The 26,176-nt window shown below is 46.5% G+C and overlaps 1 protein-coding gene across 2 annotated transcripts in view; it reads left to right on the top strand.

Moving 5' to 3' along the window:
• Positions 1-26,176, top strand: part of Abca1 (ATP binding cassette subfamily A member 1) — a 117,878-nt gene that overhangs the window by 75,658 nt on the left and 16,044 nt on the right. The window contains exons 16-37 of one of the 2 annotated variants that reach the window (XM_048420688.3): positions 1,013-1,234; positions 2,188-2,392; positions 3,421-3,534; positions 5,294-5,465; positions 5,596-5,727; positions 6,332-6,474; positions 6,693-6,830; positions 7,376-7,596; positions 8,924-9,002; positions 9,786-9,988; positions 11,426-11,474; positions 11,624-11,737; positions 12,798-12,946; positions 14,445-14,569; positions 15,287-15,385; positions 18,496-18,685; positions 19,441-19,535; positions 20,601-20,633; positions 21,567-21,672; positions 23,074-23,148; positions 23,636-23,805; positions 24,907-25,084. In XM_048420688.3, coding sequence (XP_048276645.3) covers positions 1,013-1,234; positions 2,188-2,392; positions 3,421-3,534; positions 5,294-5,465; positions 5,596-5,727; positions 6,332-6,474; positions 6,693-6,830; positions 7,376-7,596; positions 8,924-9,002; positions 9,786-9,988; positions 11,426-11,474; positions 11,624-11,737; positions 12,798-12,946; positions 14,445-14,569; positions 15,287-15,385; positions 18,496-18,685; positions 19,441-19,535; positions 20,601-20,633; positions 21,567-21,672; positions 23,074-23,148; positions 23,636-23,805; positions 24,907-25,084 — 3,012 coding nt within the window. Of the gene's footprint in view, positions 1-1,012; positions 1,235-2,187; positions 2,393-3,420; positions 3,535-5,293; positions 5,466-5,595; positions 5,728-6,331; positions 6,475-6,692; positions 6,831-7,375; positions 7,597-8,823; positions 8,897-8,923; positions 9,003-9,785; positions 9,989-11,425; positions 11,475-11,623; positions 11,738-12,797; positions 12,947-14,444; positions 14,570-15,286; positions 15,386-18,495; positions 18,686-19,440; positions 19,536-20,600; positions 20,634-21,566; positions 21,673-23,073; positions 23,149-23,635; positions 23,806-24,906; positions 25,085-26,176 lie in introns of both variants that reach the window. The other variant, XM_048420689.3, reaches the window with a different exon arrangement.

Consider the following 26,176-nt stretch of genomic DNA (forward strand, 5'->3'; position numbering starts at 1 on the left):
ACCAAGGAAAGGGGTGTTCCAGGGCTGGTAGCTCTCCTAGCTATGACAGCAGAGATGCTAACATCTGGATGTCTTTTACCTATACGCAGGTAAGCCCTCCCTTAAAGTGGAATCTGGGCGGTGAAGTTTTTGTCTCATACACAAAGATGCCTCTTATAAAAGTTAGTGTTTTCTAGGAGAGAGACAGCGCAAAACAAGAGGATGTAGCATTCATCTTTATACTAGTTACTGTGTATTACACGAGCACTTGCGGATGCCAACACCATGTAGACTACATGCTGTGGGCTGCTTTATTGTACCCTCCCCACAGTAGTTCATTGAGTGCTCAGGGCAGGCCAGCGCCTCACTAAAGCACCCCAGGATGACAGAACCAGGACTGATTTGCTTGCAGTTCTGAACCAACCCTTTTTCTCATGCTCTGGTATCTGAGGGCAAGGGCCTAAGCCTTGTGATAAGGCTAGGGGTCCTGTGGCCAGTGTATGGAAGCTGATAAAGGCAGCTGCATGTTGACTGGGCCTGCTTCACTGTCCACAGTCACTATAGATGAGCTCAGGGCTCAGACTATTCACAGCTATTTAGTTGTGTGCATGAATGAAGACTTTGCAGCTGCCAAGGAAAGGTTAAGGTTGCCTGGCCTATTTCTAGTTTTTGGGAGAGAAAGGATGTGTGGGATATTGTCTTATACAACATTTTCTTAGAGGCAGCCATTGTCCTTAGACAAGGAGAAGCCAGGTATCATTGTCTCTGTGAGAAATAGAGCAAAATTGTCCACTGAGGTCAAGTCCAAGGTCATGGACTTTGCATGTACCATAATCCTGCTGTGATTCCCCCCCCATGTGAAGTCTTAAGTAACTTATTTCTCCTGGGTTTGATTTCCACTTAGAAAATTGAGCGTCATGGTTCCCCTACATTATCTCTGAAAGAATTATGAGTAAAACCCACCATCAAGATCCCGTGAATGAGTGATTGGGCTTGCCAAGGGCACACCCTTATCCAGGCTCTTCCTTTCCAGTTAGGAAACCTGCTGCCCTACAGTGACCCCAGCGTGGTGTTCGTCTTCCTGTCAGTGTTTGCCGTGGTGACGATCCTACAGTGCTTCCTCATTAGCACGCTCTTCTCCCGGGCTAACCTGGCAGCAGCCTGTGGGGGCATCATCTACTTCACGCTCTATCTGCCCTATGTCCTGTGTGTAGCCTGGCAAGACTATGTGGGCTTCTCCATCAAGATCTTCGCGGTGAGTAATTCTGGTCTTTTCAGACCCTCTGTCCCTGGGGGTTTGACGTTCACTCTGTTCTCCTCTTGAACTAAGTTATTTCTCCTTGTCTCTTATAGTGAACACTGGTTGGATTTCGGTTTTTTTTTTTTTTTTTTCAGAAATCAGATTGTAACTGGTTGGATGTAAATAACATTGGGAAATGGATCTGGTGGAGACAGTAGATACCATGACTACCCCTTAGCTTCTAGCTCTTTGGTCATAATGAGCTCACAGCAAAATCATGACCATGGCTAGCTTGAGACCCCAAGTGGTTCATTAATGGCCCGCGTCTTTCTTGTATTCATTCTGGTATTTGACTTGGGTAATATTTCCTGAACTGAACAAGACTCAATAGGACTTCCCCTGTACAGATCCCTGATCAGGACATTTTTTTAAAAAATCCTTTTTGCAGTGTAAGTGTGGTCTTTGAGCATGTGAGGACCCCAGTAAGAGCCGCTCACTAACTGCCCCGTGGGTCACTGCTGCGATATTAGTAGGCTCTCAGCGTTGGGCCAGTACCTCAGGCTGAGTCTCATGAATGTCAAGCCTTAAAGTGGCTCATCTGATCCTGAATATTCAATGACTGATCAGGGGAAAAAGTCTTTGATGAACATCAGTATGAGGCTGAATGCAGGACAGGATTGTTGAGCCTTGGAATACCTTGGGAAGCGTACAGTTCTAAAAGTCTCCCCTGCTCTCATGCGTGCATTTCTGAAATGGCGTGCATAATGAGTGCTTGTAAATGAGATCATTTTGGATGCTGCAAGAGAGTCCGCATCTCCAAAGGGACTCCCGGGAACGCTTACACGCCATATAATTAATGTCATTTGCAAACTCGAATTTCTCAAGGTAGAATTTACATTAGAAGAGAAAAAATGAGAGAGACAAGGACTTAGACCCATTATACCCATTACCCTTGCTCTTTCTCTCAGAGTCTGCTGTCTCCCGTGGCTTTTGGATTTGGCTGCGAATACTTTGCTCTTTTTGAGGAGCAAGGCATAGGGGTGCAATGGGACAATCTCTTTGAGAGCCCGGTGGAGGAAGACGGCTTTAATCTCACCACCGCAGTGTCCATGATGCTCTTTGACACCTTCCTCTATGGAGTGATGACGTGGTACATCGAAGCCGTCTTTCCAGGTACCCCATGCTTCCAGACTGCTTTAGCTGACTGACCTTGTCTTGTGTGTCTATAAATCTGTCCTTTCTTTGTGTTGCAATTGTTGAAGGATGAAGGGGCTCCCAGGAAGTGACTTTAAACCTGTGAAAAACAAATGGTACAAGGAAAGTCACTGGTGCTGAAAGTGCATCTGTTAGTACCACCAGGTCACACACGCTTGAGCCCGGTGTGCCTGGTACTGTGCAAAGAACTTTACACCCTCTGGTTCTGAAGAGTGCTTTGGACTGGCTTGCCGTCGGAGAGATCTAGCTGAGAATTTAAGTGATTTGTCTGAGGTCAGAGGGCTGTTAAGTGTTGGTACTTGGAGATGACCCCAGTTAGACCACATTGGGTCAGAGTCTGGTAGGTTCCTCTCTGTGCTGGCTGGGTTCTGGATTCTATGTCTCCAGTGGTAGAAGTCCTAGGAGAGCTTCTGGTTCTTAGTTATAGGTTATAAATAATATATGTAACATATATATTATGTGTTAGGTCTTAGCACTTACACATGGTTTAAGCCAAATTTTAGTATTCAGTAACAATTAATTTTGATACACTCTTTGGGATACATTTCCACACAAGATCAGATTTTAGGAGGTGGAATTATGCTTTTGTTCTCCCTCTGACTCTTCCAAAGAAGTCTGCATGTAATTTTTTTGAACCTATCTGAACTTCCTCCATTGAATATACAATTTGCATCATATCGATTAAGATTCAAATTCTGAATCCATATTTACTGGGTAAGTGACCTTGGATAGACTACAGGGCCTTCCTTTTGCTCATCTCTAAAGTGAGGATGGTGTTGCCATCTGGGGTTGTTGGGAAGCCATGGGGAGGCGCAGAATACATGATCTCCAAAGTAAATCTGAGCAAGCGTTAGTGGTCTGCGTCCACCTCAGTGCCAGTCTATTCCTTGCCGTAAGACTGTGTCAAGGAGGAAGAGGGTCCGGTAGAAAACATCAAAGATGCTGGGATGGCACCACCTTGGATCATGCCTGTGCTTTGCTTTCAGGGCAGTATGGGATTCCCAGGCCCTGGTATTTCCCTTGTACCAAGTCCTACTGGTTCGGGGAGGAAAGCGATGAGAAGAGTCACCTCGGTTCCGGCCAGAAAGGAGCATCAGAAAGTAAGTACCCTGATGTGCACTCCCTGCTCTTGGTGCTGCTGTCCCGCCAGGGAAGGCCATCTCTCTTGTGTTTAAAAACATTCTAAATCCACAGTAGAGGCGGAAAATCCCCATGCAATGCTCCCTTTCCCAATACACCCATGCTGTTGCTGTCTTCACTGACTTAGTGGGAATCCTGTAGGGCTCCCGAGGAGCAGAACCTTCATCTCCCCACTTGTGGGAAAGAAAGTATAGTGTGATCAGTATAGCCTTCTGTCCCCTTCTTGGACAATTGTGCTGGTCTGCAAAACTAGGAGGAATGAGCAGTTAGCCATGATTGTGGACCTAATCTCTCTGCCTGCCTGGCTGTGGTGCTCTATGCCAGCAATGGTATAGGTGGATGCCAGGTGGCTGATATAGACTTAGTCTGTGCTCCATAGCTTCTTACCCTTCTTTACACAGGACTCTAAACCTCTCCTAGTTCCTGACTACCAGTAGAGTTGCCTCAGTTCTCTTCAGGTTTTGTGTTTGTGTCTTTGTGCTCAGTATGGCTTCCTTCTGCATTGACCATAGTCAGCTTCCTTCCTATACTGTCAGTTGATCTGCTTCTCCCCTGTACTGTCAGCTGGTCTGCTTCTCCCCTACACTGTCAGTAGATCTGCTTCTCCCCTGCACCATCAGTAGATCTGCTTCTCCCCTACACCGTCAGTAGATCTGCTTCTCCCCTACACCGTCAGTAGATCTGCTTCTCCCCTGCACCATCAGTAGATCCGCTTCTCCCCTACACCGTCAGTAGATCTGTTTCTCCCCTGCACTGTCAGTAGATCGGCTTCTCCTCTACACCATCAATTGATCTGCTTCTCCCTACACTGTTAGTAGATCTGCTTCTTTCCTCCATTGTCAGTAGACCTTCTTCCTTCCTATGCTGTCATAGGTTTCTCTTTTGTCTCCTTCTTTGGGTCTCCAGTGGTTAAAGATGGGTTGCCAGACAAGCATGTGAGGGGGTTCCTTTATACTCTTCATGGGTTCCCCCAAGGTAGTAACACCATGCATAACTCAAGTGTAGTTTCCAAGCCTAAAACTGAAGGATAGTTTGAATCTAGCATTGGTGTAGTTCACAGATCATTCGATTCCTCATCTCACACTCGGTTTTGAGGTCTGGGAAATTTGATCATGTGTGTAGATTTGTGCTCTGTCTTATCAGCCAAGATGCAGAACTGTTTCGTCACTCCAGCATTCTCTCTTGATACTGCTTAACAGTCCTGGCTAGTTCTCCCTTCTGCTTTAGTCTATGATGTCTCTTAGCTGTTCATTTCTTCCTGATCCTTTCAGTCTTGTTATTTCCTGGGTATTATGGAGATGGAACTGGATAATAGGATCCTTTCCTCACTCGGTATAATCCTTTTGAGACCCATTACGATGTATTTTAATAGTTTATTGCTTTTTCTTACTGAGTAATATTCTATGGTATGAGCACCTGTGACACTTGTAGCTATGTTTTTTTTTTTTTAATGACAGTTGGCATCCTGCGTTTTAATCATCTGTGCAGCCCTTTTTCATTAGCAGACTGGTGTTCTCTTATAAGTTCATCCCTACCATCAGCACGCATATCACGAAGGGCTTTAATTGTTTTATCTTCTGTGTATGTGCAGCGTTAAAGGTTGAGCATGGACAGCAGCTCATCCTGAAGGTCTAAGCCCTGACTTTCGTATTTGGTCACTCTGCTGGTCAGGTCAGTGAGTCCTGCAGGCTCACCTCTGTTTCTTTTCTTCCTTCACAGTCTGCATGGAAGAGGAACCCACTCACCTGAGGCTGGGTGTGTCCATTCAGAACCTGGTGAAGGTTTACCGAGATGGCATGAAGGTGGCTGTGGATGGCTTGGCGCTCAATTTTTACGAGGGCCAGATCACCTCCTTCCTGGGGCACAATGGAGCTGGGAAGACCACCACCATGTAAGAAAAGGGCATGGCTCTCACAAGATCTGCTGTGGGAAACCCGGGCTTAGAGATGTAGACCTGAGGCCACTGAGGAGGGGTGAGGCTGGGTCTGCCTGGCTCTTGAGTTTGTTACTCTTGTTCTCAGGTCAATCCTCACTGGCTTGTTCCCCCCAACTTCGGGCACTGCCTACATCCTGGGAAAGGACATTCGCTCTGAGATGAGCTCCATCCGGCAGAACCTGGGAGTCTGTCCCCAGCATAATGTGTTGTTTGACATGTGAGTAGCAGAAGCACACAGAGCGCCAACCTTTCCGGAGTGTGACCTGGGAGTCCGGGTGTTCTCAGTGGAGTGGTACTAAAGAATTTCCCTTCTTGGGGTGCAAAGTGGTAGGTCTTACCTCTCATGGCCCAAGGTGGCCAAGTTGCCTTTTGATTTCAGGGAAAGGGAGAGGGGAAGTTGTCATAATGTTCTCTAATCTAAATCCAGTAACTTGGGCTTCTGGGCTTCCCAGGGGCCTCCCTTTTCTTAGACTCAGACCTTGAGACCCATTGAGGGTCATTGACTCCAAGTGAATCCTGAGCCAGCTTGGTTAACAGAACAGTGAAGTGAGAACCATCCAAGGAGCTGGAATTTCAAGTTTTAACTTTCTGAAGCCCTGTGACCAGGCCTGCAAGGAACAGGATATAAATGATCCATTATCTACCAAAGCAGTCCCTAGGGGCGGCCCATTATCTGTGTACCCTGAGTTCTTCCTTCTGGTTACCGTTTCTAGAAACTGATTATTTTTCAAAGGCAAGGATGAGGTGGAAGAGAAGAAAAATATGGCAGGGGACATAGTATCCTGCAGAGCCCCGGGCTGACCTGCCCCTCTGTCCTCCAGGCTGACCGTTGAAGAACACATCTGGTTCTACGCCCGCCTGAAGGGGCTCTCGGAGAAGCACGTGAAAGCAGAGATGGAGCAGATGGCCCTCGATGTTGGCTTACCCCCCAGCAAGCTGAAGAGCAAAACCAGCCAGCTCTCAGGTGAGCCCCGGGACCTTCCTTCTCCATCTTCCTTTCCTTCCTCCTCCAGAAAAAGACCCAGAGTCCAAGACTGAATGGGTGGTCCCAGACGCCTGTCCCCACTCCGTCCGTGTCTCTAGGTCACAGTAGCCTGTCCTCTCTATGCTGTGTCTGCAGCCATCTCGTACCACCTCTGCCCCTGCTCACCATGTAAAGCTGTGCATTGCTCTGTTTTGTAGGCGGGATGCAGAGGAAGCTGTCCGTGGCCTTGGCCTTTGTGGGTGGATCCAAGGTTGTCATTCTGGATGAACCCACAGCAGGTGTGGACCCTTACTCTCGCAGGGGAATATGGGAGCTCCTGCTGAAGTATCGACAAGGTACACGCTCTTACTTATTTCCAGTCATGAAACTGGGGTGAAGGGTGGCTCTTGAGTGTTGTAACTGTTTTTGTTAGGGTAACAGAATTGTTTCTCAAGAAAAGCATGGCGCCTCCTTACTCAGGGCCTATCCTGGGGGAGGGAGGAGGTCTGGTTTGTATGATATTTAAAGCGTCTGTTTCGTTATTTAAGGGCCGACCTGAAGAGCAGAAAGGGCATAGGCACACACGTGTTACGCTGTGCTGTAGTCTAAGACTCCTGAGCACAGAGTCTTGTGTTCTTGTTCATTTTGCCCTGACTAAGGGGAATATCTGTAAATGTCTTAGCCCACTCCGTGGGACAGGTTCCCAGATAAATACTACCCCCCTTTCCGTAACAATGCAACAGCTGTACCCCAAACTTTGGCATCCTGGGGTCACGCCTACAGAGGTTAAGGGCCTCCCTGAGATCATTCTCATATGCAGCGTCTCTGTTGTCCTTGCCATTATGATCAGCGAGAACGAACAGGCCCCATGGTCACCTCTCCTTGTGTTTGTGCCTGGCAGGCCGCACCATTATCTTGTCTACACACCACATGGATGAAGCCGACATCCTGGGGGACAGAATTGCCATCATTTCCCACGGGAAACTGTGCTGTGTGGGCTCCTCCCTCTTTCTGAAGAACCAGCTGGGAACAGGTTACTACCTGACCCTGGTCAAGAAAGACGTGGACTCGTCGCTCAGTTCCTGCAGGAACAGTAGCAGCACTGTGTCGTGTCTGAAGAAGGTGAGTGGCCATCTTGGGGCTCGGCTGGTTGTGGGGACGAGGCAGCCAGGGCTTTATTGGCTTCGACGGCTTGTGCATCGTGACCCGTGTGGCCGAGATGTGGCGGCGTTCCTCTTGCTTTGCGGGCCTGTTGTAGTGCATCACAGTTCCCGCGCGGAAGGCCCAGGGGACCACGGTTCCAGCCGCTACTTCTCTTGCAGCCCATTTCAGTTTCCCTCTGGTACTAACCCTGGGGGAGGGAGAAAGTTCTCTGAGGACTTTATTCTCTTGCCAAGAGGTGAGAAGAGCCTTGGCTTCAAAATGCCCTGCCATCCCCGCTTCCTGCCTTTAAATCTCATTGACCCCAACTTCGAAACTATGAAACATTGAATACTTATTATACACAGCCTTACCCCATGTATAACGTGTGGGTTTCAGAGAAAGTAACGGTAATTTTTGTTCTAATATTTTTCACATCTTCATCTCAAAGTCTAGAGTGATGCAGGGAAGACGGTATTGTGCTTGTAGTCCCAGAGGAAGGAGGTGAGCCTTGTAGAATCTGTAGTGTAGTCAAAGCCTCCCAGCAAGTGCATCACTGTCGGGACTAGAACCCTGGATCTGGTTTGCTTCTCTTTTGAGATTTCTACGTGTAATCAAACCATACCACCTACCTGAGCCCCGCCCCCAGCTTTGAACTCTTAGCCACTTAACTTTCCGTGTAGCTGGAGCCTCCTTATTCCCTTACTCAGGTGAGTTCTGAGGATTGGCGGCATCAGGCTCCGCTGGGAATTTGTTAGAAACGTGGTGACCTGAGCCTCGTTCAGACCTTCTGCCTGGTTCAGACTGACTGAATCGGTGTCTGCATGCTAAGAAGGTTATCTGAGCAACTGAATGCATATTACCATTTGCGAAACATGAAACTAGATAAGCGGTCAGGTAAATCCCTTGCTGGGACTGCGGGCAAGTGTCCCATGGCAGCATTGATCTAATGCCACCCAGTTCTGTTGACTGTCACTCAGTTTGCTGACCTCTCTCACCGTAGTCAGACAGGCTGAGAACATACACATCGAACCCACACCCCGTAGCAGGGTCCTCTGAAACATGGCTGCCAGCTGCATACTTCGCAGGGCAAGCTTTCTGCTCTGGCTGTCGACAGTAGACCATCCTGGATGCTCTCTCCCTCAAAGGTGGTGGTGTCTGTACCCGGCTCGCCCCCTGACCCGTTCTCACCTCCTTCTTTGCCATCAGGAGGACAGTGTTTCTCAGAGCAGTTCTGATGCTGGCCTGGGCAGCGACCATGAAAGTGACACGCTGACCATCGGTAAGGACTCTGGGGTTTCTTATTCAGGTGGTACCTGAGCTCCCCGCAGCTGGGCAGAGTGGAGGCAGAGGAGGAGAGGTGCAGAGGCTGGTGGCGCTGACTCAAGGTTTGCTGCGGGGCTGGGCTGGACCGGGTGGCGGAGGGAGTGAATGCAGCTTGGTGGTGGCTTGGCCTAACGCTTGCTGGGGAGCATGGGGCTTGGTCTCGGGGCTGGAGGGGCAGTATCCCAGAGAACAGAGGTGACCGGGAGTCTGGGGGTGCCTTGGGAGGAGTGGCTCCTGGCTGAGGTGTTGGGGTGCCAAGCCAGCAGGAAGGGAGTTGAACTCAACATATAAGAAAGGTGAGAGCCTAGGAGATGAAGAATAGCATTTCCATTTCCCTCGAGCAGTGCCTATGAGGGACCAGTATCACCAGTGGCATATGGAATAAAACTCCTGAGCTGGCTGTCTCCCCCCCAGTCCCAACAGCTGGCTTATGTGGGAAGAGTTCTGCTCTCATAAACTGATTAGCCATCTTCAGAGGTAAATAAAGAACAGCCTTATCTGAAAGTTTACAGAAGGGCAGAGTCTTTATGATTTCCAAATTCCTCTTCCATCGAAGAGTCCTGGTACACACACAGTAGACACGAGGCTTCAATCTTCTGCCTGTCTACCGATACCCAGCACTACAAGTGCACCCCGCTTTGGTGACCTAAAGGTGAATTAGAGACAGTCTTTTTCTCTCTTGGAGTTTTCAGGCCAGGACGAGCGGGTTGGTGGGTTTTTGGCATCTTAGGAATATGGTGTCTGAGTAGCGCTTCTGAGATGCAGGCAAAGGGTGAAGGCAGGGACTGCTGGCTCTTGCTGTAGAGCTGAGATGACCCAGTAGCGTCACGTTCTTGTCCCCGCAGATGTCTCCGCTATCTCCAACCTCATCAGGAAGCATGTGTCTGAAGCCCGGCTGGTGGAAGACATCGGCCACGAGCTGACTTACGTGCTGCCGTACGAAGCTGCTAAGGAAGGAGCTTTTGTGGAGCTCTTCCACGAGATTGACGATCGCCTCTCAGACTTGGGCATCTCCAGCTACGGCATCTCAGAGACCACCCTAGAAGAAGTAAGCGGGCAGCAGTCCCAAGGCCGGAGAGGCAGCCTACACTTGGAACATGACTGCTATAGTGTTGGTTACCGAGATTTTAACGTTTGGGTAATGCTAGCCCCAGTAAGAGCGTAGTGGGATAGAGCAGTGTATAGTAGTATCAGGACTACTCCCCGGTGAGAGTAGTGTTGTGACCTATGGTGTGAACACTCATATATAGTAAATGGCTAACATTTGTGGGCAGTCCACTGGAGCCAGGTGCTGGTGATTTTTTTTAATCTTGTTTATTTAGTTTTACTATTATAATTTACTTATAACATTTCTCCCTCTCTCCCCCTCCCTCCAAACCTTCCCATATATTTCTCCCTGCTCGCCTTCAAATTCATGGCCTCTTTCATTTTATTATTTTTGTTTTTTGTATTTTGTATTTTTAAATGATGGTTTTACTTACTCTGGAGAATATATCTTGGGCATATTAATTCTCCTCTTCCAATTCCTTCCAGACCTACTCCCTACCTCTCTACCCATCCAAATTCATATTTCTTTCTCTCTCTCTCTCTCTCTCTCTCTCTCTCTCAGAAAAAAAAAAAAAACCAAACCATCGAGCCCATTGTGCTGGCGGACTCCCCTGGGTGTGGGCATGCACTGGGGTGTGGTCAGTACACCAATGTCACTCCATTGGTGGTGCTCAACTTTAAACATTGAAGGCTCATGGAGTGATTATAGCAGGCTGAGGATTAATAGTGAGGAAGTTGATCTGGGATTACGGATTAGGTTTGGGACGTCAAAGCCTGGGTTATCTTTACTCTCTAGCAACACTTCTCTTTGGAGACGTACCCTCACAAGCTTTGAAGCCTGGAAGGGGGGTGAACGTTTCTGGCTTGGCTGGCACCTGGTGTAGATTGTGCAGCAGACTCATCTGTGCTGACAGTCCAATTTCTAAAGCTCCCCTCTGTGCCTTTGAATCAAAGTTTCTGGAGACATGACTTTGTATGCAACTTCTATTGCATGCTTCCTGCAGCGTGGTCTGTAGGTAGGCTTGGAAATCAGTGACCTTGTAGAGATTTCCTCTACTACAGTGTTTATTTCTAGTAAAAAGGAACCGATTCCCCTTTGGTCATTATGTCTTGGATAAGCTGTCACAATGTGGTCCTGCTCAGAGGTCTGAGACCACAGATAAAAGCGACTTGCCTCATCCTGGGGCAACCTCTCCCTCATAAAGTTGGTTTTATTTTGCAAAGAATTGTCTGCATTGGTAGCTGTCACACATGAAGACAGGTTTTCTGCCCAAAACAGCTTCTCTCTCAAGTGGCTCTGATAAAGTTGTTGTTGATAAATGTGGCCTCCACCGTCTTTGCCTTAAGGGCCTGATGTGGGATTTCACAACCTTTTGTGGGGAGTGATAAGTTCTTCGGTAAAGAGGTGCTTACATTGTATCCTGCTATGGTTTTTCAGATATTCCTCAAAGTGGCCGAAGAGAGTGGGGTGGATGCGGAGACCTCAGGTAACCTGGATGTGTGGGCTGCGTACTGTTCGGGAAGGCTTTCCGCAGGCTGTTGAAGCAGTCTCATTCTTAGCAGATGGGTTTGCCGTGGGAAGGTTTGTTGTGTTACACAGAAACAAGCTATGGGACTCCTTCCTTTTCCCATTTAGATGGTACTTTGCCAGCGAGACGGAACAGGCGGGCCTTCGGGGATAAGCAGAGCTGTCTGCGCCCTTTCACTGAAGATGATGCTATAGACCCGAATGACTCTGACATAGACCCAGGTTTGAATGGACAAGATCTTTGTTCTGTTGTTTGAACTTGAATTTGTCTTTTATGGGTGTCTCGGCTATCTCTTTGATGGCCTTTGGCTAGGATCACAGTCCTAACAGGATCCAAAGAAAAATGAGAGAGAGAGAGAGAGAGAGAGAGAGAGAGAGAGAGAGAGAGAGAGAGAGAGAGAAGAAAGCCCCTTTCCCAATGTAGCATGTCTGGTCAAACCTGAAGAAACCCACCATTATCACTCCATTAAATAGGAAATTTTCATAGATGAGCTGATCCCCCCCACTCCACACTCTGAGCCCATTTATCTGCCATTTCTGTAGGGTCCCATTTTCTTGCACACCTTTGGTGTTTTAAGCAGTGAATGAGAATTATTAAATGGACAGTTGATCTCGAAGGAATCAAAGGGGAGATCGTGTTCATAAACATACATATTTTGGATGACTCTGTCCATGTATGTTTGAGATAAAGAGGGAGTTATGAAATGAAACAAATTTGTAGACTGTCTGAGTGCCCCAGTTAGGAGTCACTCGTCTCCGACAAGGATGCACGGTTCTTAGGTACAGAAAATTGTTCGGTCCTGCAGTCTGGCTGAATAGGTCTGGCTTTTTGTTCGTCATTCATATTTCATTGTCAGGACTTAGAAGTTTTCAGTTTGTCCACTTTTTAATCAAGTGTATAAAAGGGAGGAGACTAATTGTCCGTGCGTGTCGGCCTACCTGGCCTGCTTCATAGGATGTAAGAACGGAAGGACGCCTTATCCCATCAGAACAGCTTGCTTCTCTTATTTGTGAGGGCATTGTTGCTTGTCTCAAGGCCTTTCATGTTTCTGTGCTCGTCAGATGAGGACTGAAAAGTGTGCATGCCGAGGAATAGAACTTTGAGCTAGAACTTTTTCTCAAAATCATGGCTTTTTCATGAAAACCCTTAACTTCCGTGGTACCCTGAAGGCTGCAATCCGCGGTTTCCGAGACGACTCGCGCAGGTTTCCAGAGGAAAGAGCGAGGTCTGTCAGATAGAGGCGAGACTGGAGGTGACCCCTCCATATTTTCTTCTCAACAGAATCCAGGGAGACGGACCTGCTCAGTGGGATGGACGGCAAAGGCTCCTACCAGCTAAAGGGCTGGAAACTCACACAACAGCAGTTTGTGGCCCTTCTGTGGAAGAGGTTGCTGATAGCCAGACGGAGCCGGAAAGGGTTCTTTGCTCAGGTGAGATGTGCTGGCATCTGCCTTCATAGACTGCAGACTCTTGGAACAGTGAAGTGGGGTGCAACTGTGGTTAAGATACAGACACTGGGACCAGATGAACTCTTATGTCCACACCATTTCTGTTTCTTGCCATTTGGTCATCTGCTGGCCAGTGCTTCCCTTGAGCTTCAATTTCTTCATCCAGACATGAGGCCCGATATGTGGCTGTTAGCAGGATAAAATGAAGTTTTTTATAATTGAATCCGACATTAGTATGTGTGTATGGGGGAAATTCAAAGGATACCGTAAAAGAGGATACAGTTTAGAAAAACTGGTTGGGCAAATTTAATTCTCATAACACAGGAACTGCCCTGCTGAGTGTGCTTGATAGTGCACTTATTATTAGAAATGCGGTCTTCTTCTCTGGTTATGTTTAACTGCTGTGCAGTGTGCGTGGGGCTAAGGATGTAGCTGCACACAGCTCCTGCGTGTTGTTTGCACGCTGGTTTGATCAGTTAGAACGGAATACATTTATTTCACAATAGAAAATGAAGAACCATAGAGACCACGTCTGCCCTGCAGACCCCCTGGGCAGCTCGCCTTTAAAGCGTGAGTTTGAAGCCGGCCAACCTGGATCTTGGTTGACCACTGACTGACTTTTCTCCACTCCATAACGCTCTAGTTTGTGAATGGGGCTGATGAAAACAGCACCACAAATAACCACGAGATGGGGTATTAAGTAAGCTGATTCTCACTACAGCACTTCCCAGTGGAATCACTCATCCAGTGATAATTTTCTGTACTGGAACTCAGAAATGCTAAAACCGGAGTTCCTGCTTGATCTCTTTCGGCCCTGGAGATGGAGGCCAGGAATGTGCATATTCTAGGAAAACTGCCACGGAGCCACACTCACCGTCAGGGTGATCATTGAAGCATTGAAGTTGTAAAGGGTCAGCTTCTCAGAAATGAATGAAAAGATCTTTGGGTTGGATCTGAAGAAGGGATATAGAAAGTTTGGGGAATTTCAAGGAAGGATTTAGGGGAGACAGTGGCTGCCACTCCTTCCGGGGGAGGACATGGCTGTTGAGTTGGTTCCGTGTTCTCAGCCCTCAGAGATTCAGAGGTCACATAGGAGCTCCTGAGGTACAGACAGGACAGGATCAGGGTCTTCTGTTTCCTGGTCCAGGGCTTTTTCTCTCAGCCTGTGGCTGAGTCTATGACCCAGCCTGGTTTTTCTCCGTCTTTAGAGGGAAAGAAAGAGCAGGGCTTAACGTTTGTCATCTGTGACAATCCCAGCTTGTGCCTCTGCCAGGTGACCAACACCTCTGATTTTGTGCTGTCAGCTTTAGGAAATGCTAAGGAGGAAAAGGGATAATTTTCAGGTTCCTTTGCCTCCCAGCTGCCAAAAATACATTGGTGGAATTCAGCCGTGGGCCTTGCCTGTGCCCCTCACCGCTGTGTAGATTTCTGACTGTTTTTTTATCCTGTGGTTCCTTCCCCTCCCAATGCCTGTTGATAGATCGTTCTGCCAGCTGTCTTTGTTTGCATTGCCCTGGTGTTCAGCCTGATCGTGCCACCCTTTGGAAAGTACCCCAGCCTGGAACTTCAGCCCTGGATGTATAATGAACAGTACACGTTTGTCAGGTATGTGTTTGTTTTCTCTAGTTCTCCTACACTGGAGGTCTGTAGACGAAAGTGTTCGTGATATAGAGGGAAGTTTGAAAAGGGTTGACAAAGGGGCTTCCGGCTTGCTCTCTTCCTGGTGTGTGTGTGTGTGTGTGTGTGTGTGTGTGTGTGTGTGTGTGATGTGTATACATAATATATAGATAGTCTTTTTTTTCTCTGCCTCACTTTCATTTTCTATACTTTAAGGTGTGTTTGATCCCTTTCTAGCTGATGACCTAGTATGACCCATAGCTATAGATCATGGCATGTGCTTGTGACCTGGACCCATTGTTTTCTTGGTCTTTTTAATTGTTCATACAAATAGTCGATAAAATCTGCCTCTCTGCTCTTGGAAGGTCCTAGCTGTCTGTGGCAAATTTTTCAAAGTAGTTTTGAAATGCTGATCCTTAATCATTTTCTTTATTTCACATGAAGTGCATATGTCTTTGTGTGTATGTATACACACATCTTCACATGTAACCTCTTTGTACATGTTCCACTGAGGGTACTGTATGTTACCCTGATGCCAGATGTATGACGCTCCTCACAGGTGGTGTCTGTGTTTTACTGGTTTTAGTTTAGAAGCCTGTCCCCTGGGAAGTGCTTAGCTGAGGTCGCTCTGTAGAAAACCTTTCCTAACCCCGAATCCTTATTCGGATGAACTTGCTGATCTGGATCTCTCTCGTGTACCTGCAGTAATGATGCTCCAGGGGACTCGGGCACCCAGAAGCTCCTGAATGCTCTGACCAAAGACCCAGGCTTCGGGACCCGTTGCATGGAAGGAGACCCGATTCCGTGAGTAACACTTCACCCGTAGGCTGACTTCTTGTGGTGGCCACCTCGTTTTCTTTCTGGTGCTGGTGCCTCTTACATTGTGACCGCTATTGTTTAGCCTTTTAGTCAAATTTTATCTTTAAAAGCCAGGCAGTAATCAAATCAAAGAATTTAGGAGCAAATAGAATCTTCTAACATCCTTCATAGCTAATCATTACCAACATTTGTTAACTCTTCATGCCAGTAAAGTTGGATACCGGGGTAGATGGGTGGAGTGTGCAGTTTATGGATTTGCTCATCAGTTTCTCCACTTTAACCTGAAAATATGACAGACTGATTTCTTTGATAACAGCCCACACTTTCTTTTTGCTCAGTTGCATATTGTGATCAGACATTCAAGAAAAATTTTAAATAGTAAGAAAGTAAACTCAGTGATACATGCAGTGGACTGTGTATGTCTGTAAGGAGCAAGGCAGGAGGAAGCTGTGCTGAATGAAGCCAGTGCAGAGGTGATGAGGAGAGAATGGGGCTGGTGGAGGTCACTTCGAGTTTGCAGGTCCAAATAGAATTTCTGCCTGGGGTCATAAAACCACAGAGTGATAGCGAAGAAACCGGGAGACAAGGTGATAGAGAATTAGAGAAAGGAGATTTCGAATCCCAAGCCACAAAGGGGAGGATGGCGATGTCATGTGAGAGCATTGAACGTGGTGGCTATGTATACAAGACCCAGCAGGTTCCTAGACGAGCAGTTCCTGTGTATTGATCAGGTCCTAATTAGTGTTTGTTTTAGCTCCCTTTCTGTTGCGATAAAACAACATGACCAAAGCAGCTTATAGAAGAAAGGGTTTGGGGTGGGCTTACAGTTCCAGAGGGATAGAGGAATCTGGGACCGTCATAGTGAAGAACATGGCAGCAGGCAGGCGGGGACATGCTGGAGCAGCAGCTGACAGCTTGCGTCCTCCTCCGCAAACAGGAAGCATAGTCTTTTGAATGTTACGAATCTTTTGAAATCTCAAAGCCCTCCCCCAATGACGTAACTCCTCCAACAAGACCACACCTCCTAATCCTTCCCAAATAGTTTTACCAGCTGGGGAATCAAGTATTCAAACCTAAGAGCCCACAGGCTGCTCATATCATAAAAACCAATCTAGGAAGCAAAAGGAGACCAGGAAAGGCAGGGGTCTCAATATTTTCTTTTAACATGTGTCCTCAATGACATAACTTCCTTCTCTTAGGTTCTATGGCTTAAGGACTCTGCCAGCTCCCAGTATCACCACAATCCGGGGGGGGGAGGTGGTCAAGCCTTTAGCCTATGAACATTTGTAAGACATAGAAGACTCAAACCATAGTAGATAGTTACTAAATATTCTTTATACTTCAGTTAGTTCTTACTGAGTGGTAAATCCAGCAGCTAATATTGGGAACAGCTAAAAAGATGCTGAGGGTGGAGAAGGACACAGATTCTTCTTGACTTCACTCTACCTGTGGGATTCTGTGTGCAGGTTTTGTAGGAAGGAAGGAAGGATGAGGTAAGGTGATAATAACTGAATTATATGGATTCATGAATTGATTCCAGCAAAGGTTATATCTACAGAAAAGAGAACTTGTTAGACAGACAGCTGACCTACAGAGATAAAAGAAATATCTGTCCATGGCATCAGAGGGTATGTGTGTGTGCTGTGCTGTCTGAGCGCCATGGACTCTGTGAGGCAGTCTGAAAGAAAAGGCTTCACCCTGCCAGCTCATACTGAATGTCAGATTTTAGGTTTTTGGAAAGTGTTAAGACTAGAAAATCTGAGTAAAATGCTTTTTCTGTGGACTTTAGTTTGTCCCAGCCTTTTAAAGGTCTTGTGTGTGGGTTTTAAAAGGACGTGTCTTAGTTAAGAGGCCTCAGAGAGGAAATGATAAATCATTTGGAAAAGCTCTTCACTTGTGTGTGTATTTATAAACACACATACACAAGATAAAGATTGCAACTATTTTACATTGCGGAATTTTGAAAATTGGAAATCTAGAAGAAAAATTAGAAACAGCAAGTCATTTTATACGCTTATTTTACTAGCAAGGAAAAAATGAACCCTGAGACATAAGGAACTTGTGACATGCTCCAAACAGTTTAGTGCTCTAAGCAGAGATGCGGGCCTCGTGCTCTCTAAGGATGGTTGTGGCCGCACTTTCCACTCAAAGAGCATTCCTACTTCACTCGGCTCAATTCTCTACTCACTGGAGAACGTAAATTGGGTTTTGCCATTCTCTAGAAGATGTCCAGCATACTGAACATAAAACACAAACTCCTACCCATGCCTGTGCCGTGTGGCTCCTCCCTCCTCCCCTCCTTCCTTCTCACTCATCAGTCTATCTTAAAGCCTGTCACACGGTTTTCCTGTTGTTCATCAACTCTCTAAGGCTCATTTCTTCACAGGGCCATTGTACCTGACTTCCCATGACTTCTGCTTAGAGTGTTCATTCTCATCAGTTCTTTTAAAACTATGTGCATGCATGTCATGGCACATGTGTAGAAGGCAGAGTGAAACTTCTACCACATGGGGCCTAGGGATTGAACTCAGGTTTGGCTGTAGGCACCTTTACCCACCGAGCCATCTTACCAGCTCACCATCCCAATTCTTTTACCAGCTTATTGTTTGTGTTTTGGCTGGCATTTTTTTTCTTTCTTCTTTTTGGTCTTAGCTTCAATGATCTGTTCTCTTCAAGTACTCTCTTGCTGTTTCTTCTTTATTCGGGGCTCTGTAAAATTGGACTTGTCCAGGCATGCAGAATCCATGAAAGCAGAGAGTTTGGATTGCTTACCTCAGACTATCAAAGATGCAGAATGTGTGTAGCACATAGTGGACATATGTGTGTTGTGTCAACAGATGTTGGATAGTTGGATTGAACAGCGTCCACTCTCTGAGTATTTGGAGCCTATTTATGTTGTATTTCCCCATGCCTTCTGTGATACCCAGCTTCCCAGGCTGTCCTCAGAGCAAATATAATGAAGTCCTAGTCTCTTTGAAATGGTAGGGGCTGGACACATGGGCCCTTACTAAAGAGCAGACCTGTGCTCTAAAGGCGTCTGGGGAAGTCAGGCCCTTTTCAGGGGAGCCTACAACTCTTGGTTTCCCCTTTTACAGAGACACCCCTTGCTTGGTCGGGGAGGAGGATTGGACCACTGCCCCTGTTCCCCAGACAATCACGAACCTCTTCCAAAATGGCAACTGGACAATGAAGAACCCCTCACCCACCTGCCAGTGTAGCAGCGACAAAATCAAGAAGATGCTGCCTGTGTGTCCCCCAGGGGCAGGGGGGCTGCCACCTCCTCAGGTGAGTCCCTGTCGGTGGAGGTGGTAGGAAGGGGTGACATGATGCTAGGGTGATTGTAGCCTTGATCTTACCCGAGACAGACGAGTGGGATTTGGGAGAGGGAGTTGAACTACGCTGTGCCAGTGACTGTCAGACCACTCTCACACACCCGGCTTCCGACCCTGGTTCTGTCACAGCTGAGCTGGTGGCTGTTTTCTCCTTGGGACAGTTTTTTTTTTTTTTTTCTCTTCAGAATAAGGAAGTGGACCTCAAAACTTAGGTGTATCTTATCATCTTATCAACTCTGACCTTCTTTGGGACTCTGAGTTTTAGAGGGAGAGCTGAGGCTTTTTTTGTTTTTGATTCCTTTTTTTTTTTTTTTTTTTTTTTGGACAGTCTATCTCCCTGCTATTTCATTAGAATTCAAAATCTAGGCTGGAGGGTGGGGATAGGTGATTTTTAGTGGGTGTACAAACTTAAATCTCACTTGCCACCCTAAAATCACACGATCCAGTCACCAGTATAACGCCCACATATGAAAGAATTCACTGGGCAGTTTCTAATGCTGTGGCCTAAGTATTCTGGTAGTATGGAGAATCCCATTTAAATATCCAGAATACTTTTCTGGGGATAATTCTGGTTTGGCATATGTGAGAGACAAGTGCTGATGACAGAATGGACCAGGTCTTGGTGGTGGGTGGTGAGGGTCTAGCCTGGGCCCTGGGGTCCCTTTGGCTGTTGTCTGTTTTCTGAGCTCGGTGTCTATGTAATAACAGAGAAAGCAAAACACTGCCGACATCCTTCAGAACCTGACGGGAAGGAACATTTCCGACTACCTGGTGAAGACGTACGTGCAGATCATAGCCAAAAGGTATCTCCTGTTGAGACTCGGCTCCCTCTCTACCATCGCTGAGGGGAGACATTAAAGCCCACAGATGTGGACCTGAGCCATAGGGAAATGGAAGATTCTGGCTCTGTGGGAAATTTAGCACATTGCGTCGAGACACGACGGTGCACGGGGTATTGTGAATCTTAAACATTCAACTGAGAGGACGAGGCTGGCTGCTCTAGAATGAAAATAAACGTTAGATGTGGACGCAGATTTGAATTCCAACCCTCCGCAGCTGCCTGACCAGGGTCAGCCCATTATTCTGGTAAAATGTGACGTTAATACATTAAGTTTGTTGTGGGGGCTGAATGAAGTGACGTAAGCAAAGAGCTTGAGGTCTTCTCTCGTGGGCGGCCCCATAAACACAAGGTGTTCTGAGGCAAGATCAGGGTAGCCGCAGTAGCTTTTGGTGCCGATGGAGCCTTTCAAGAGACTTGGAGATTCCTGGGACATGACCGCATAGGGCCCAGTGTTTGGTTAGTGCTCAGAAAATATGTTCCTTTCCCATAGTGTGGTCAGGTGGCATGTCCCTGTTTGAAGTGACTGTGAATGACAAGGGTGTGAGAGAATGTGAGTAGATTTCCCAGAGCTGGAACCTCTCCACAGGGGATCTACAATTGAAATTCATTAATTAATTTTAGAGAAAGTTTCACTATGTAGTCTTGACTGGCCTGGAGCTCTCTCTTATTTTAGACAGCATTTCACTGTGCAGTCTTAGTTGGCCTAGAACTCTCTGTATAGATCAGGCTGTATAGATTAAATCCACCTGCCTCTGCCTCCTGCGTACTGGGATTAAAAGCATGTCTGCCTGTATGGTGGATTTTACATTTGCTGAATTTGCTGTGTGATTACCATAGGAGTAAGGTTTCTGAGACAGCCGGCAGGACGTGCTGAGAGTGACCCTCCTGACATGGGTGCAGTACCTCAGCCCTGGGCATAGATCGTTCCTGTCTCTGTACTTGTCCTCGGGTAGATGATTGCCTCAGCATCATCAATATGATCTGCTCTTTCTGGGCCTGATTTTTGGTTTGTCTTTTCTTTTCGCAGCTTAAAGAATAAGATCTGGGTGAATGAGTTTAGGTAAGTCGACCCCGTTTTTCCATTTTCCCTGTCGTTGTGAGTCTCAGTGTGATTGATGATTTTGATGTAGACAAGGCTGTAGGTTGGGGGATTGTTTGCCATGCGCACACGCTTGGGTGTGACCTCACCACGGGGGGGACACTAAGGTGCTGCCGGCTGTGGAACACGCGAGGCTACAGGCAGCGTTGTAGTACGCTCTGAATTACACAGCACAGTGTTTGTGGTCCATCGCTGCAGAAGCCTTGGAAATACTTGACACGGTACTTTCCTTGAGGAGATTCAGAAATCTCTCACAGGCCTCTGGAGACTTAAGTACAATGTCATAGGGGAAAACCAAACAAATTCCCACCTGTGCCTAGGCACTCAAGGAAAAACCTTCAGGCTTTTCATACGACACAAGGTCTTGGCAGAAATGAAAGGCACCCAAGCCATGATTTCCACCTGTTTCTCTCTCTGGGTTTTGAAGGAGCGTGTGAGAGCAGGGAGTGAAGCCTTCTTGACGTCAGCTTGTGCAGTGTGGGGAAATGAGTGGCCTATGCTGCTGCTTCAGAAACCTCAAAGGCTCTGTTCTCAGATTACAATTTTCCTCTCCGCCTTTTCTCCAGGGTTCAGGGCTCTGAACTCTGGGCAGAGCAGTCCCAGGTCCACATAGTGGTTCCCATGCTGGGGAAGTCAAGGCCTGTCTGTAATCCCTACCTGACCTTCAGGGCTGTGCCCATCACCACTACCCCTGACTTCCTGTCTTACTCCATGTCATTAGCTCCCTGCTGGGCAGTAATCTTGAGAATTAAGATGGCTACATTTCAAAAGAGGAGTTTTGATCTTAGTTTAAATAAGATAGGGCTCTCATAGAACCTTGTCTGCTGTAGTATCTGCTATTGAGTAATGGCTTGGGCTCACTGCCTGGCTTTTAATGGCAAACCTTTCTTTTAGGTACGGTGGGTTTTCCCTGGGTGCCAGTAATTCTCAAGCCCTTCCTCCGAGTCAAGAAGTTAATGATGCTATTAAGCAAGTGAAGAAACTCTTGAAGCTGACCAAGGTACAGAATCCATCCTGAAACATGTCAGAAAAAATAGAGCTGGAAGTGCTGGGACATGGGAGGAGTGGCAGGGACTCAGTGTTCTGAACATGTTGTATACAAGGCAATTTCAGACAGACCAGACTTCTCATACCCAACACACACACACACACACACACACACACACACACACACACACACACTCACACACTTCTGAAAGTGTAAGTTAAGTATGAACTGAGAGACTAAAAACTCTTACAACAGCCAAGTTGGTAGAGTTAGCCAGTTGGTAAATGAATTGGGTTTTAAACATTTTCCTAGAACAGGAAATAAGAAAAAAATGAATGAATGAATTAATTTTTTTTAGGCTGGTGGGCTGGTCTTTAAGATCTGTTAAGCCCACATTCATTTTTCTCTATCTCACGTTTCCCAAGTTGAAATGAGAGTTGAATTGGTCAAGTGAGGTGGTTTCTGGGGTCTTGGACAGCAGTGCTGGGTCTAGAACACTGTCTCAGTTAGGGTTTCTGTTGCTGTGAAGAGACACCATGACCACAGGAACTCTTATAAAGGAAAACATTTCATTGTGGCGGCTTACATTTTCAGAGGTTTAGTCCACTATCATCATGGGGCAACATGGTGGCAGGCAGGCAGACGTGGTGCTGGAGAAGCAGCTGAGAGTCTCGCATCTTGATCTGCAGGCAGCAGGAAGCAAACTGTGACACTGGGCATGGCTTGAGCATAGCAGAGTGTTGGGTTGATACACTTCCTCCAGCAAGGCTACACCAATTTTAACAAATCCACACCTTCTAATAGTGTCACTCCCTCTGAACCGCCACAAGCGCGCAGCTCTCCTTTAAGCCGTGGGATGCATCTGCAGGGAATGCGGATTTTAGTTCTGGGACGATGCCAAGAGACCCTGATGAATCTTGGAAATTTAATATTTTATTTTTACTCCTGTGTACGGGTGGTTTGCTTACATGCATATTTTTGTGCTATGTGTATGTCCAGTGCCCACAGAAGCCAGAAGAGGGTATTATGGGGACTGATGGTACAGATGGTTGTGAGCCCCGATTTGGGTGCTGGGAATTGAACCTGAGTCCTCGGGAAGAACAGACTGTGCTCTTAGCCCCTGATCCATCTCTCCAGCCCCAGAATCTTATAGATTTAAGGATTTAAGTTATGGGCTTTTTAAAAAAAAATTATATATTTTTTTGTGATTCTTTCATGAAGTCATATCGTGGCAGTTTTAGTGCTGTGGATCTGGTTACTTGGTTCTCAGGAACTATGTATATAATAATGACTTTAGATTTAATTTCAAGGAAGTGGTGGTTGTCTTGGTTGGCATACAGCTTGCTCCTTGCTCACTATCGCCCCCTAACCGTGCAAACAAACACCACTGAGGCAGGATTCTCTTGTCTACAGGACAGTTCCGCGGATCGTTTTCTCAGCAGTTTGGGAAGGTTCATGACAGGACTGGATACCAAAAACAACGTCAAGGTACGCCATTGCCTGTGTGCTGCTAATGTCTTAATAAACAATGGTCCTCTCTTCCTGGAAATCCCGTGGTTGAGTCGCTAGGGACAATCGTGGCAGAAAGGAGCAAATGTTAACTTTCCCAGTGAGATGATAGTGTCGTGACTAAGAGAATTTCTTCTGCCACCAAACATCAGCATGTGAACTGATGTGACCTTTGCCTTAAGCTACTTAACCTGTTCAAGTGTCGGTTTCCTAGGTAGCAGGAAGACAGTAGCCATGGCGACCCCTAATGGTAGGTGGGGAACTGATTGAAAGTGTAAGATCTATACATAGTGCTAGCCGTGTGGCGGCCAGTGGTCAGTGGATCCTGTGCCTGTAATGCATTTTGTTTGGTACGCAGCTAGCTTAAAGTCCTTTCTGAAGTGTCCACTCATCTTTTGTGTGTGCACACGCACTTCTGGGACACGGTTTGGCGGCCTCACCTTGAAGTTGGTCTGTTTCCCTGCAGGTGTGGTTCAATAACAAGGGCTGGCACGCTATCAGTTCCTTCCTGAATGTCATCAACAATGCCATTCTCCGGGCCAACCTACAGGAGGGAGAGAATCCAAGCCAATATGGGATCACTGCCTTCAACCATCCACTGAACCTCACCAAGCAGCAGCTCTCCGAGGTGGCTCTGTAAGTGTGCTAATGGCTTGGGTGTGCAGGTGGGAGGGGGGGGTCATGCACCGGGGAAGCCGGTTGTAACAGTTGGAGATAATTGTGTCTTAGAAGCCTGGGTTGATCCAGGGTCTGGGCAGAAAGTGATTGCCTGCCAGTGTTTCTTGACTTGAAGAAGGAAGGCCAGATCTGTGAAAAACATCACATTTGATGAAGTCACATAAAGTGAACTGAAAATTGTTAATACAATTCTGATTAACTGATTAATATTTCATTTGCTTGAAAATTAGTTTTTTTTTAAAAAAAAAATTAGTGAAGCGTGCATTTAATGGTTTGTTTACGGAAATGTGTTTGTGAAAGTGGCACACACGTGTGTGTACACTCTCCTGTACATGTGCATGAATTTTAAGGTCAGTAGAGTCTTTGAAGTGAAGGAATCTGAATTTGAATTTGGTGCTAAGCTTCCTAGGTATGTAATATTAAATGCGGTAATTTGTATAAATTGCTAAAGCCAGCACCCAGGATGGAGTACTGGTAATCACCATGCTAGATTCCCCTCTCATAAGTAGGGAATAGTACATTAGTGTATAACTACTGTAGAATATTGATTTTTATGAGACTCGATATAATGGCCTTTTTGTATGGTTTGATAACTGATATATGTGACTTTATAAATATGATCTGATATACACATCCTGTTGTTTTTTGTTTATTTATATTTCTATGATAAACTTGTATGAGTAGCTTCCCAGTAAGATTGCTTGCTTATTTGACACAATTCTCAAGCCACAGTAATTTCATTATATATGGAAGTTTCCAATTCCTCTCTGTAAGGTTAGAAGCTGGAGAGACGCGGAGACCATTAGACCACATCCATACTTTGTTCTGTAGTTTCATTAGGGGAGTAGACTCGTTTTAGATTAGTGAAACCAGTTTTACATTTGAGTTGTTGTTTTTTAAAAATGTTTTGTGAAAATAATTAGATGGAACCCTGAGACAGAATGTTTGCTAAACATATGTTTATCCTGCTGCACTTTGGCAGTGTTTATGTCTAGTTGTTTACCATGTCCCCAGATGCATCAAAGGTCCCTCTGATCTTTACTGCCTCTTCCTTTCTAGGATGACCACATCTGTCGACGTCCTTGTGTCTATTTGTGTCATCTTTGCGATGTCCTTTGTCCCAGCCAGCTTTGTTGTGTTCCTGATTCAGGAGCGGGTCAGCAAAGCGAAGCACCTGCAGTTCATCAGCGGGGTGAAACCCGTCATCTACTGGCTCTCCAATTTTGTCTGGGATATGGTGAGGACACAAGACTGTCAATCTCCGTCTGAATCTCGATGGGGACTGTAGCCTCATGGGGATAAAGAAAAAACAGTCTGTCACTAACCCCAGGAAGGTCCCATTTAGTCTAAAATTATATAAAATAGGAAAAAGGAGAGACAGCTGAATGCTTCCAGGACACCAAATATATAAACTAATTGCCCATCATGGGACCATCTGACCATTGTGACTATAGTTACTAACAGCTATCATCTCACATTTCTTATGTGAAAACCCTCCCCCCTCCTCTTTCTCTCAGAAAAGAAGGTTTACTGTTCTTACAGAGAACCCGAGTTTCCTTCCCTATACCTTGTCAGGCTCCAGGGGATTTGACACTCTTTTCTGGTTTCCGTGGCGCTCTGCACACATGTGTGCCGATACTTACATACATAAATAACCCTTTATCTTAGTCAGGGTTACTATTGCTGACGAAACGCTAAGTCAGGGTTACTATTGCTGATGAAACCCTATGACCAAAGCAACTTGGGGAGGAAAGGGTTTATGGCTTACAGTTCCATCAAGGAAAGTCAGGACAGGAACTCACGCAGGACCAGAACCCGGAGGCAGCAGCTGATGCAGAGGCCATAGTGAGGTACTGCTAAGTGCTCGACCTGCTTTCTTCTAGAACCCAGGATCGCCCGTCCCAGGATGGTCACTGCTGTGAGGGGCTGGACCCTCCCCCATCAATCACTAATTAAGAAAATACCCTACAGCTAGATCTTACAGAGGTGTTTTCTCAGTTGAGGTTCCTTCCTTAGAGGTGACTCTAGCTTGTGCCACGTTGACAGAAGGGCAGCCAGCACTCTGTAAAAACAAAACTAGAACTGAAAGACCTCTATTAAAACCCAAACCAGTGCCTCCTGCTTACCTGAAAGGTTTTCACCTAGAATCAGAATGTTTGTCACCTTACTAGGGAAGCCACCTGTCACTGAAAACTCTATAAATTATGTCAGCGTCTTGTCCATCCATTGCAGTATATTTTTGTATTGGCTATACTATGTTGTTTTTGTTTGGGTCAATATGAAGGATGTCATAGAACCCCGAAGTTCCAATTATTGGTAAATGAGCTTG

The sequence above is a fragment of the Myodes glareolus genome, chromosome 16 (genome assembly GCF_982192425.1).
Source record: "Myodes glareolus chromosome 16, mMyoGla1.1, whole genome shotgun sequence".
Taxonomy (NCBI): Eukaryota; Metazoa; Chordata; class Mammalia; order Rodentia; family Cricetidae; genus Myodes; species Myodes glareolus.